The 13,136-nt window shown below is 41.4% G+C and overlaps 1 protein-coding gene across 1 annotated transcript in view; it reads right to left on the bottom strand.

The window, feature by feature from the left end:
- Positions 1-13,136, bottom strand: part of ATF6 (activating transcription factor 6) — a 78,002-nt gene that overhangs the window by 37,805 nt on the left and 27,061 nt on the right. The window contains 1 exon segment of the mRNA XM_054072983.1: positions 10,035-10,149. Coding sequence (XP_053928958.1) covers positions 10,035-10,149 — 115 coding nt within the window.

Raw genomic sequence — 13,136 nt, 5'->3', positions numbered from 1 at the left:
AACCTTATTTAAAACAAAAGACTACGAAGATGAAGTTTCCTTTCATTTCTTTGCCTGCGGGTTTGCATAACTCATAACTACCCCAGCCTGATGACTTCCTCTCTTCACATTTGTAGCTAAGTTTTACTACTAAATCTCAACTCTGAGTCCATTTTTTTTCGTAAGCGTCTGCTCCATTTGAATTTGCTGAGGAAGACGTAAATCAGTTCTAGAAACAGACTTCCTCTATAAAGGAAAAAATGTCTATAGTACCTAACGTTTTTTGCCCAGAAAAGAAACCTCTAATCTAAACAAGAAAACAACACAGTGGATGAGAAGTTCAACGTAAGCCAGCATGTGCACTTGCAGCCCAGAAAGCCAAACATATCCCATGCTACAACAAAAGTGTGACCAGCAGGTCGAGGAAGGTGATTCTGCCCCTCTACTTTACCCTCATGAGACCTCCTCTGGAATATTGTGTCCAGTTCTGGAGTCCTCAGCACAGGAAGGACAAGGATCTTCTAGAGTGAGTCCAGAGGAAGGCCATGAAGATCAACGGGATGGAGCACTTCCCATATGAGGACAGGCTGACAGAGTTGGGTTTTTCAGCCTAGAGAAGGGAAGGCTCTGGGAAGGAAGACCTTATAGTTGCCTTTCAGTACTGAAAGAGAGCCTACAAGAATGCTGTGGAGGGGCATTTTGTCAGGGAGTGCAGTGACAGGATGAGAGGGAATAGTTTTAAGCTGCAAGAAGGGAGATTTAGGCTAAATCTTAGGAAGAAATGTTTTCCTTTGAGGAGGGTGAGGCACTGGCACAAGTTGCCCAGAGAAGTCCCGGATGTCCCATCCCTGCAGGTGTTCACGGCCAGGTTGGATGAGGCTGTGAGCAACATGATGCAGTGGGAGGTGTCCCTTCACACAGCAGGGGAGTTGGAACTAGATGATCTTCAAGGTATCTTCTGACCCAACCATTCTATGATTCTATGAAAATGGTCTTAAAAGTCACAAATAAGTTACATGATTAACACAAAAAGGATCTTGGATGCCTGATACTGAGGATTCTTCCTTAACCACTCCTCATCTACCTTACAGAAGTGCATTTCAGAATGGCTGGGCATATCCTACATATGGCTGAGCAATCTGACCTCCATGGCTGCCAGAAATGGGAGGGTTCTGTCCTCGCACCTCTGCCAACCTCTGGAAAGCCAGACTCTTCTGCAAGTCCTTCGAACTCTTCAGGCTGTTTTTCTACCAATACAATAAAACAGCTCAAGGATGGATCCGACAAGAGCATGCACAATCAAGGAAATTCACAACAGGAACTAACATTTCTAGTGCTGGTTAATTGGCTCACTGATCGTAAAAGAGTCCAGGAAGCTGCTCAGGTAGCTAGGGAAGGGAAGAAATCATCCAATTTTATACAGTGTAAGTGCACAACTTAATAATCACTTATGCAAAACAATGCTTACTATGCAAATCAGACTCCAAGGGCAGAGGCCCATGGAATTTAACAGACAGGCCATTTCCTAGGAGTCTCATGGTGCACATGCTGTTTGAGTTGTTCACGTGTCCGGCCTGCCCCCCCCCCCCCCAGCTTTGCCTTCACTTGATAAGTATGTTCTACTGCCAGAATTATTCACAGGCACATTTGAATGTTCGTGATCCAAACATAAAGAGGATTTCCTGAACAGTGGTTTCCAGAATGAAAGACAGTTTCCATCAACTATGCTGGCAAAACTGCATTTTATCTAACTACACAGTTAGGAGCAAGCCAGACCAGGCATGAAGCAAAATAATCTAATTTTCAGACCCATCTTTCCACTTCAACTATCAGAAAAAGAAGCCCATTCTAACGGAAGTTGGCATGCAAGTATATTTTAAGAGAATTAAATGGTGAGAAGCTGCTTTGGACATGGGTATAACACACCTGTAAGGTTTTATCACAGCATTTAGCCATAGACTCATCCTGATGCTGTGATAAAACACAGTGAAAAAAGACTGCATTCTGGGGAAAAGGTCCTACTGCTTTTCAGGATTCATAGAGAGGAAACTTAGGTGCCAAAAAACATCTCCTAACATTTCTTAGCCCTTTATGAGAAGCAAGTGAATTTCTGCAGCTACTAGTCTGTCTGTCCACTAGCCATCCCATAGACAGGCCAAAAGCAACCACGAGTCCCAAAAGCACAGTTTTATGTTCCACTCTGAAACAATTTTAAAGGCAACTACAAGTTTCAAAGCCAGTTTAAAGATAAAAACGTACAGTTAATTTTATCATACTTGTCCTAGGAGTGCAAGTGATTTAAAAATAAAACCTGGAAGCCAAAAGTGTTCTGTTTGGTCCAGTGGGAGAGGATGATAATCTGTACACACCCATAATAGCACCTGGGCTCTTACTTCATAAAATAAGCTTTGTGTGCTGTCCAACTAAAAATCTGGCAAGAGGAATAATTCAAAAGTGTAAACAAATAATTTCTTCTGACCCGAATCAACTCTGAAAGTGTGCCTAAGATTTTAAATAATGCTTTTAAATGTAATACTACAATAATTAACATTCGCTGAAAGGTACGATTTCTATTGTGGACACAAACATCACATAATGAAACCAAAAACATCTAAATTCTGCCCATTTTAGTTTTATAAAGACTCTGTCCAGGGCTGTCAGATACAAAACTGAAAATGAACAGAAATAAAAATCAGTAATCTGCAGCTGTGAAAGCATTAAGTTCAACTAAGAAACCAAGCACAGTTATTCTGAAATAATCTGTGCGTATATTATCATTCAAAGCAAATGCAATACCATGAAGGCAATTTTTTCATACAGAAGCTCATTCCTACCAAACACAGCCTTACTGGCTACTGCAGCTGCAGCATTGAAGGTATCATTCACGTTCTATACAGCCAGGGCTCAGTCAGCATCAATTCCATAATTAAATACTGCTACAGTCCATAAGCAAGAGTCCATCATTCCATTCTGGGAACCATTCAGAATAATCTTAGGCAATTTTTTTTTAGTTAATACCATGCTATCATTAAAAAAGGCATTATTATGTGGCATTATTAAAATATTATTAATGCATTATTAAACTTGGGTTATTTCCTGAAGGAAAGGAAGCTTTTCAGAGTTTGCATTACCCCTGTCTGCTCTGCTTTAAGGCACATTACTTGTTTGTGGATGAGCTTGTGTTCCTGCTCATTTTGTTTTCACCAACTGTCTGTTCCCTCTTAATACTGCTGTCACTTCCTTTACTGAGACTATTCCCACTTTATAATTACATCTTCCTCCCACACTTCCTAATTACACTTCTCTAGTCTACATCCACACCAATCTCATAAGCAGTGGGTCTTTTACAGAGGCTTTCCAAAACCAATAATCTTTCTCTGTTTCTTGTGCACAATTCTTCATGCTGCATGCTTGACAGACATTTGAAATACATGTATGCTACTGGTCATGTCTGTCTGCAAACAGTTTAGGTTTTGGAGACATTTTTTGCAGTACGTTTTATTTTCACTATAATTATCTATAGTGTATATTGTCCTTCCAAATACTAGTTTAAAAAAAAACCAAAGTACTTGCTAGGTCTGTGACATATAAAGCTGAAAGAAATTCAGTGATGGAATTAATATGACTCATGAAGTTCCAGCAACCATACAGAAGACAAACGAACAAGACCATACACACAAAACTCAAGGGTATCTTTTGCTCTATGCCAGACATTCAAGTGACTTTTCTGTCCTTGCATACACATCTGTCCTCAACATCGCATTCATTCTCAATTTTATTTAAAGGTCAGTGGGGTTGAAAGGGATCCAAAGGAGATACAGATCACAATGACTAATACTTTGCTTCTAAAATGTCTTGGAGAGCTAGGAACAGAACAGACATTTCCAAAGGAAACAAATCCCAACTTGATGCCACACACATTGCCTCCCTCCTCAGAAAGGTGTTTTGCATGCTTGTTCAGTCCTTCCTAAGCACTGTTTGGCTGAACCAAACAGCTGCTACCCAGAAGAGGCTACACTGTAGCTGGTACCTGGCTGCTCCTCTTTGGCTTTCTGAAACTATGAATAGAAGTTGCCTCGTCGCTTGGCTCCTTCTCTTCTCCACTGAGCGTGCTTGCCTGGAATCTGCCCCTCTGAAGCACAGACAGAACCGCCTACTTCTTTACTCCTGAAAGTATGTTCTCACACAGGAACAAAAATTTTAGACAATGCAGAGTTACAACAGTAAGAAATAGCTAAGCAATCAGAGGCTTTGCTGGAAGATACTATAAGGTGTTGGTAGAGATACTTTTTAAAGAACTGCTGGCCTCTATCTGCAAACCTAAAAAAAAACTTATTTTGAGCTTCCTATTACCTAAACTCAGAGCTCTGTTGTCATATGCACGTATTCTGACAAATCCAGGATTAATGTAAGACCATTCATGCTTTACAGTCCAATACTTTTAGTTTTACATTATTAATTTCTCTGTGGAGTTTTTTAGACTACACAAGAACAGTTCTAAGATGTTACCAAAAGCAACATCATCCCCAACTGAGTATTTGTAAGACCACAAAAAACCCTTCTTCCCACCATTTCCTTGTACCTTTGACAGCCAGCTCTCCCTGCTCCCCACTTACGAGAAATATTCCACAACAGGAAGGATGACAGTTAGAGAAAGACCAGAAAGAAAACCTGCTTCACGCTTTTCATAGGAATACCAGGGCTCCAAGAGGCAAAAATTCTTTGGCACAGATTGAATCCACAGTTCAGGCAGAAAACAGTGAATTTGTAACAAAGAATGCAACAGGTCAGACTGCATTTTCACTAGTGACACCTGGATGGAAACAGGAGTGTTTCATAATGGATTTTCACATTTGAACGTCAAATGCAGCCATAATTTGACAGAAGCTGGACTGCTGAGCTTCAGGGCATGCTGAAGCATAGTCATGCACACTGTTTGCTTTCTCAAACTTTCCTAGGGCGGCAAAGGTTGGCCTCACAGAGAAGACAGACTAAAGGGTGACCTCTGCTTTGAAATTGATGGGTGGTTTTATCATGGATATTATGTCCTTACCTTCAATTATTCTCAGCATCTATACACAATATAGCACAAGATCTTAAAATTCTAGGATCCTGGGATAAAGTAATTTTTCCCTCTCAATAGCTAAGTTCAGGTTCCTCAAGGAGGAACTTGCAGCAGTTGCAAACCCACAGGGCTCAACATATAAGTCATCTACTGCGTCTTTAGCAGCAGCAGAATTATGTGATTCTAATTATTGTGTTTTCTCTGAAAGGAAGACCAAATTACACATCCCAGACTACAGAAATCTGCAACCAAAGTCAAGAGCAGTAAACATCATGTTCAGTAAAAGCCACCTTTTGTCAAGCGTAACAAAATAGGAGAAAAGAATACATTAAAACAGAATTTCCAGCTATGAAACATCACCTGAAGTTTTGCCTTTTTGTAGTTTTGTTACTTTTCCAAAGTAAATTGCAATGGATTTGTTTCCTCCAAAAATTTACTTAATTACCTTTCAAACTAAGCTACCTAGTCAAGTAATTTTAGAAACAATGTCAAGGTCTGAATGCTCCATGGCAAAACAGCTGGAAGACAGAACTGCTTGGATGCCAGGCTTACAAGAGAGCTGCAGTGGCAGCCAGGTGTCTATCTCCCTACTGATGGAGCACATTACATCAACTAACTTGAATTTTGCAGCCATGCTTGGCTGGGGTTTTAGAACAGATTAAGCAGACTTGGTATCAAAGAGCAGAAATCAAAGGTGTTGGCAGAGCAACAGACTCAGCTCTGCCTCTCAGACCTGGGAAAAACAGGGGGAAGGTTCAACGCCAACTGGAAACTCCAAGGTGCTTCAGTAGAGCTCAAGCCATTGTATCCTTTTCACAGAAGCATAGCAACTTGTTCTCGGTATCTGCTGCACAGACCTCTCAGCTCTGAATGTGTCCCCAAAACCCATCCAAACCTAGCCAACCTTGAGGCAAGCTGCAAAGACATAACTTCTAAGTGCTGAAGCACTTGGGGACAAGCAACAGGCTCCAGGTACAGAATCATAGAATGGTTTAGGTTGGAAAAGACCTTTCAGATCATCAAGTCCAACCATAGGTACATATCCTACTGAGAATGCACATCACATTACATTACCAGATGTCAGTTTCTGCAAGGCTAAATGTAGGCTGAAAACAACAGCTTTCTAAAAGTTATGCAGCAAGACAAAAGTAAAAGTAACAAGTTAACATCTCAAGAAATAAATGGTAGGAGCCCTGCCTACAAGGGAGGTTGGCTGCCAAGGCCCGGCAGAGCTGGCAGACAACACTGTCTCAGTTCAAGAATTCTTTACTCTGCTATCAGTTACATATTTCTTGTTTTAAAATGAAGTTACAGATTCCCTGGCAACAGCAGAAAATTAACTTGCCTAGGGTCCCAGATTGAAAGCCTAGCGTCTTGTATGTAGTGTAGGGAGGCTCTGCAAAGGGATCTGAACAGGCTGGACTGCTGGGCCGAGACCAATGGCATGAGGTTTAACAAGGCCAAATGCCGGGTCCTGCACTTGGGGCACAACAACCCTATGCAGCGCTACAGACTGGGGGAAGAATGGCTGGAGAGCTGCACGGAAGAGAAAGACCTGGGGGTGCTGGTTGACAGCCGACTGAACATGAGCCAGCAGTGTGCCCAGGTGGCCAAGAAGGCCAACGGCATCTTGGCTTGTATCAGAAATGGGGTCACCAGCAGGTCCAGGGAGGTTATTCTCCCTCTGTACTCGGCACTGGTGAGACCGCACCTTGAATACTGTGTTCAGTTCTGGACCCCTCACCACAAGAAGGATGTTGAGGCTCTGGAGCGCGTCCAGAGAAGAGCAACAAAACTGGTGAGGGGGCTGGAGAACAAGTCTTATGAGGAGCGGCTGAGAGAGCTGGGGTTGTTTAGCCTGGAGAAGAGGAGGCTGAGGGGAGACCTTATTACTCTCTACAACTACCTGAAAGGAGGTTGTGGAGAGGAGGGAGCTGGCCTCTTCTCCCAAGTGACAGGGGACAGGACTAGAGGGAATGGCCTGAAGCTCCGTCAGGGGAGGTTCAGGTTGGATATCAGAAAAAAATTCTTCACAGTAAGAGTCATTGGGTACTGGAACAGGCTGCCCAGGGAGGTGGTCGAGTCACCTTCCCTGGAGGTGTTTAAGGAACGGGTGGATGAAGTGCTTAGGGACATGGTTTAGGGAGTGTTAGGAATGGTTGGACTCGATGATCCAATGGGTCCTTTCCAACCTTGTGATTCTGTGATTCTGTATGGACTCAGTTGATCCAAATACTACTTTATTTCCCTCTCTCTCTCTCTCTCCCCTCCCTAAAAAAAAAAAAAAATTAAACTCCAACTGCAAGTGTACAAACACCCAAGCCTTCCATGGCAAAAGAAAGAAAATAAAGTTGAAAAGACCATAAGAAATTTGGTCTTACTGGTACTAAGCATCATCATCAGATGACAACACATATTGGTTTTGCCCCCCCACCTTGCACCTTTGAAGCCCTGGCGAAGTCCCACTACACGAGCGGCATGGGCAGCGCTAGTAAATACCATTTTTTAGAAAATCCAAGGAACTTAAGGCACAACTTCTGCAGTGTAAGTGAGAAAACACACACAAAAAAAATGTATTACATTTCAGCCCATGCATCCAGGAGAGATGCTGGAATATACGACACTGCACACAGAGGAGAAAGCATGTGAAAAGAGGATCCCAGAGACATCATATGGAAGGGATCTCTAGAGATCCTTAAGTCCTTAGAGCAGGATCATCACTGATACCAGAGCCATCCACTCCCTGGGACTCTCAGCTGCATGATTCCTATTTGTTTGCATACACCTTTTAATAGCTTATTAAGTGCCTGTGAGTGTCTGCATGGCAAACACTCAGAGAAGAGAACAAAACCTGTCATCTCCAGGCCTTGCTTTCTAACTTGGACAAGAGAGCAAGCAACATGAGTGAACTGTCCCATTACACTGAGGAGGAAATCAGTCCCATCCCTCAACTCCTAATCAAGAGTGAAAAGAGAATTGTGATCCAAAGAAAATTAATTCAGTGGTCCTCCCACGAAGGTGAAAGGGCACCTCCCTGGCTGGGGCCCTGCTGACGGCATCTCTTGGGCTGTGCAGGAGTCCTTTCTTCTGTGCTCACAAAAGAATCCAAGGAAGCCATTTAGAAGTGCCTCGGGCAGAGCTTGTCACTAGATCAGGCCTCCTCTGTTAAAATAATAAATAAGGTAATACATAAAACTGCCTTTGATTTGTGGACAGAAATACCAACAGCTTTGCAACCAAAATTTGTAATCTTCATAGATTGTTTAAAAAAGTCCCCACACCTCTCTTTGCAATAAGGCAAAGCCAAGCAGTAAGGATTCCATGGCACAAGACACACTCTGCTTTCAAGAACAGCTCTGCAAGTCCAAATGAGAGACGACAACTTCAAGGTCATTTATCTGACAGTGTAAACAGAACCTATGTACTATTACATGCTTTCAGATAGACTACAGCAACAGCTGAAAGTAAACTAGACAAGCACTATTCCATTTTTTGTTCTGAGTTTGCAGAAAAACTTTTATAATCAATTCTCCACTCTCTTATACTCATCCTCAGGATATGCGGGGCCTGGTGCCAGCTGTATTTTGTGTTGCTAGCTGAAAGAACAGCAGAACATGCCAAGTGTTCAATAACAAAATTCCAGCCTCGTGACACAATTCAGTAATCCCAAAGACTGGAAACTAACTTCATATTTCTACTCAGCATAAAACCCTAATCCTAACAAGAGCACCACTATTTATATTTTGCCTGACTCTTTCTGAAGACATGCATCTCAAACTAAGAAAGTTATCATAGACCAGGTCAAGCAGGGATGTATTACCTATGTAAATATGGTATCTACAGACTGGTAGAATTACAACACCACATAAACTACTAAAACTACTCATCTGTGTGCTTTTACACAGAACGGGTTGTAGCTGGATGAGCTGTTGTACTAGTAACTACTGGTTTCCCACCACCTTGGAATCCCTCTCAGGACACTCCTGTGTTGAGGAAACAAAAGCAGGGTCCTAGGAAAAACCATGGCTGGGCCTAAGCACGCATATAACAATTCTCATCTAATATCACAACTGCAAAACAGCAAGGCATGAGGCTTAGCAAGCCAAGACCCCAGGTTCAGGCCAGGAACAGATATGCATCATAGACATGTCTAAGGACCCCATCAAGACCGCTGCAAAAGGGAAGGAATAAACTCTCCCAGTCCTCAGTTGGTGTTTCAACCACTGTTTGCCTTGATCATTTCAATCACTTTCAATCACAGCTTCTCACCACTGCAGCTGTCCTGGCTTTGACATCACTCAGCCTTGCAGTACATAAAGTGCCACTGAACGTCTTGAATTCCATTTTAAAATAGCTTTTACTGCCACTAATTGCACTGCAGATGTGAGCGTGTGCCTGACAAAGCTGTAGCACAAGCCTATGCTGAGTCTCAGCATAGATAGCAGAACTGCTCATCTGTCGTGACTTACAAGTCACAAAACAAGAAAAAATTTGTGCCAGTGCAAAGTCCTGTATAGCCGCAATATGAAACACATGAAACTGCAAATGCAAGTGTTTTAGGGGTAGACAGAAATAATATTATGTTAAGCTAGTAAAAATAATTTGTGGACAGGGTACATATATTTGTGTACCCAGAAGTACAGAGAGTTTACCCACCTACTGAATAAATATCCCGTTAACTATTCTGACTATTGGACTGGTATCATGCATAAGTCTTTAACCACAAGGTTCGTGCAGTTTTGTGCTGTCTTGTCCTGGCACTTCAATATTTTCTGCAAAGCTCTCTTACGTAAATGTGATGGGTATATTTTGCAAAGACCATCACTCAGCAATATTATTGTAAAGGATATACAGAAGAATGACTTATAAAGACAAAAATTTAGCTTCGACCTTGACTAGGTCACCTTTTGTATTACAAGAAAAGACGGTCAGTGTTAGAAGTGGTCTTATGGATACATATAAAATGCCAGTATTGAACTACTGCACTCACTCTGCGAAATGACACCACGTAGAATGTATCTTCTCTTCTGCGAATAGCTTCAAAAAAATCTTGATAGCTCCTTGGAGAGGCATAGTACACTTGCAGCTCATTTCCTGAGTTCTTGCTGAAATAAAGAAGGGAAGAAGGTAATTATTCTAGACAAGAAAGCTAACTTCAGGGAGACCTGCTTTTCAAAAGAACAGAAGCTCTTCATCCACTGAGGAAAGCCTGAGGGACATTGAACACTGGTGAAGACAGTAAAATTACTGAGTATTTTTTGAAAGTTCAAAGTGATTTAAAGGTCTTGCTGCAGGAAACTTTGAGGCTTGATTTTATTAATGCATTTCAGCTTGCAAAAACCTGCTTGCTAGCTCAAGAGAAAAAAAGTTTCAAAAGTGTCTGAAAAATTAGTGTCTGAAAAATTGTTATGGTTTCTGAAAATAGATTCTGGCAAATTTTAGAATGAAATATCATTCCAAAATAGAATTTAGGGTTTTTTTTATTGCTAAAGATCCAAACTACTCAAATTGAAATAAGTGCAAAGTTTAGCAGAAACAGAGCTTTTCGCTTACTATCAAGTGACAACCCCACCTTCCCTCTCACCCATCACTTTTTTTTTTGGCATCTCTTTGGCCAACTGAAAGATTTGTTACTGGTTTTCAATTTAGACAGTTTAGCAAAAATAAGATATTCACATAATTCTGGCTTACCTTTTTCACAATTCTCATCTTAAATATATGAGACACGAGGAAAAGACTGTCTAAAATATTCTAAGCAAAAACAATGGTAAGTTACATAATCATGGTATTCATGCACTGCTTATCTTGGAAAGGTGAGAAATTCCCAGCACATATTGCTATCATGTATACTTCCCTAGCCCCATTAAAAAAAATAACATGTTTAATCAAATCAGAAAGCTGCACTTAGACAAACCATTAGCTGGACCTTCAACCACTCATTTTAATTCTTTCCCACTTTAATAGTACAGTGACTGTTTGCAGTATTTGTGGCAAAACAAGACCAAGCTACTCCTCCCAATCTGTCTTTTGCTGACACAGATTTTAAACAGTGGTGGCTCACTTAAGACAATTTTGGTTCTAAAATACGCATAACTATATGCACCCAAAAAAGGTACAAATCTATTAAGTGATTTTCCAGAGCAGCAGTAATAGTTGACTGTCATTATTTCCTCTCCTACCGCTAATACAGGCCCTACTGCAGTCAAAGGACTGCAGCTGCCAAGCCAGTTGCCCTTTAACAGGATTGGGGGTGTAAATCCTGGGGGATCAAGAGCAGGCAGTTCTACCTTCTATATCCTTTTTAGCAGAACTATCCAAGCGAGGAATCAGATCACATCCTTCACACACAGGAAACAGACTGGAGCTAATTTGAGCTTAATTACTCGTTCATAAAAACACATAAGCCCACCAAACTTATTGAGATTCAGTACTGAAGTTCTACTGTGATAAAAGGCATCACACCCACACACTGCTCAATAAAACACATCCTGAAAATTGAAACAGTTCCCACAGATCCGTTTGCTCGCCCACGCTCGAGAAGACACAGCTAGACCTAAAAAATAGCCTTTTATAATTCTAAATCCAGCCATGGGAGAAAGTTGTTCCAAAGCCCTAGGAAACCACTGGGCCTTTACAAAGTTTTCCTGGGTCCATGGAACAAGTCTATCACCATTTTAGAGTACCCACTACAGACTGTCCATGAAAGAGAGGGAGGAACTAAGATCGGAAAACAAGTGCAAAGCTACCAGTTGTTTTAGTAATACATTACAATATTGCAAGAAAGCATCATATTAAATTGTGTATATTAAAAGTTTGAAGGGCACTCTTTTATGAACCACAGAGTACTAGGATGTTGCACATACGCTTGTTTTAAGAAGGAAAGAGGTTGTGGACTCGGTGCTTTATGCACCAAGAACCACAATTTTAATAGTGCAAAACTTAGAAACAAAAAAATGCTCTTGAATGATTAACAAAAGCTTCAGGGCCACCTACAAACACATCAAGTATCAGAAAACCTAAAAGTAGTTTAGTTTTAGTTTTTGATTTTACCCATTTGTAGAGACAATGCTAGTTCATTAACAGTTCTCCACAGGCAATGCCACAGGGATAGCATCAATGACAAAATTGAATATATAGCACCTTTCCTACCTTCAAATCAGTGAGGCACAAGTGCTGCAGAAAGGGTCTGAGGTGCTGGCAGGCATGCGGAATGCAAGCCAGCAGGGCATCTTGGGGACAACTGAATACTGGGCTGCATTACAGTCAGGTCCTGGAGCACAGGATGTACAAAGAGAGATAGGAGACACAGGGAATTGGGCTTGTTCAGCCTGCAGAAGAGGCTGAGGGCACTTCTGCAATTCTGAGCTTCCTAATGGGGGTTACAAAGGGAAATGAAGACAGTCTTTCCTGATAAGAAACACAGAGTAAACCTTACGTTAAACCTTCTTTGAGTAGGAGGTTGGACTAGAGATCTCCAAAGGTTCTTTACAACCTAAACTACCCTGTGATTCTATGATTTCATGGAGCGTGTAACAGCTGATGGCTCTGTGAGGGACTGGAAATCTGTTCTATGTTCTTAGCAGTTCCAGGACAGTCACAGCATGCAGCTGTGACTCACTAGTCCTGCTCATTTAAACACCACTCATCCAAAAAGGTGATACTGTGATATTGCAGACCGTTTCTAATAGTCCAACCCCTTTTTCTCTTTCCTGTAGAACTAAAAAAGCCTTTTTCATTTTTTATTTATTAGTCAAGACATACCAGAATTTGGCAGCCTGGTTCCATAACATTTGCCTTCAGCTTGCTATTTTCTCCTAGGCTGATCATGCTTTCAAAATGGCAATGCAAATAGGAAGGTCACAGTGTCATGCTTTCAACAGCAATCTTTCAGGTGTTTTTGTCAACAAAAAGTCTACTTTACAGTTCATTCTGCTTGCTACTCTTGTCACTTCAAAGCAGAGAACCTTTGAAAAGCTGTCACAGAGAATTCAGGAGAGAATTTATGTTACCTTCTTAAACTTTTATCTCCAGTTCTTCCTGTACTCAGGGAAGAGAACAGGGTAGGTATATGGGATGGGGAGGCAGGAAGAAT

This window comes from Cuculus canorus, chromosome 8 (assembly GCF_017976375.1).
Source record: "Cuculus canorus isolate bCucCan1 chromosome 8, bCucCan1.pri, whole genome shotgun sequence".
Lineage (NCBI taxonomy): Eukaryota > Metazoa > Chordata > Aves > Cuculiformes > Cuculidae > Cuculus > Cuculus canorus.
Note: the sequence above shows the minus strand (reverse complement) of the source record. Positions and strands in the feature narration are given on the sequence as shown.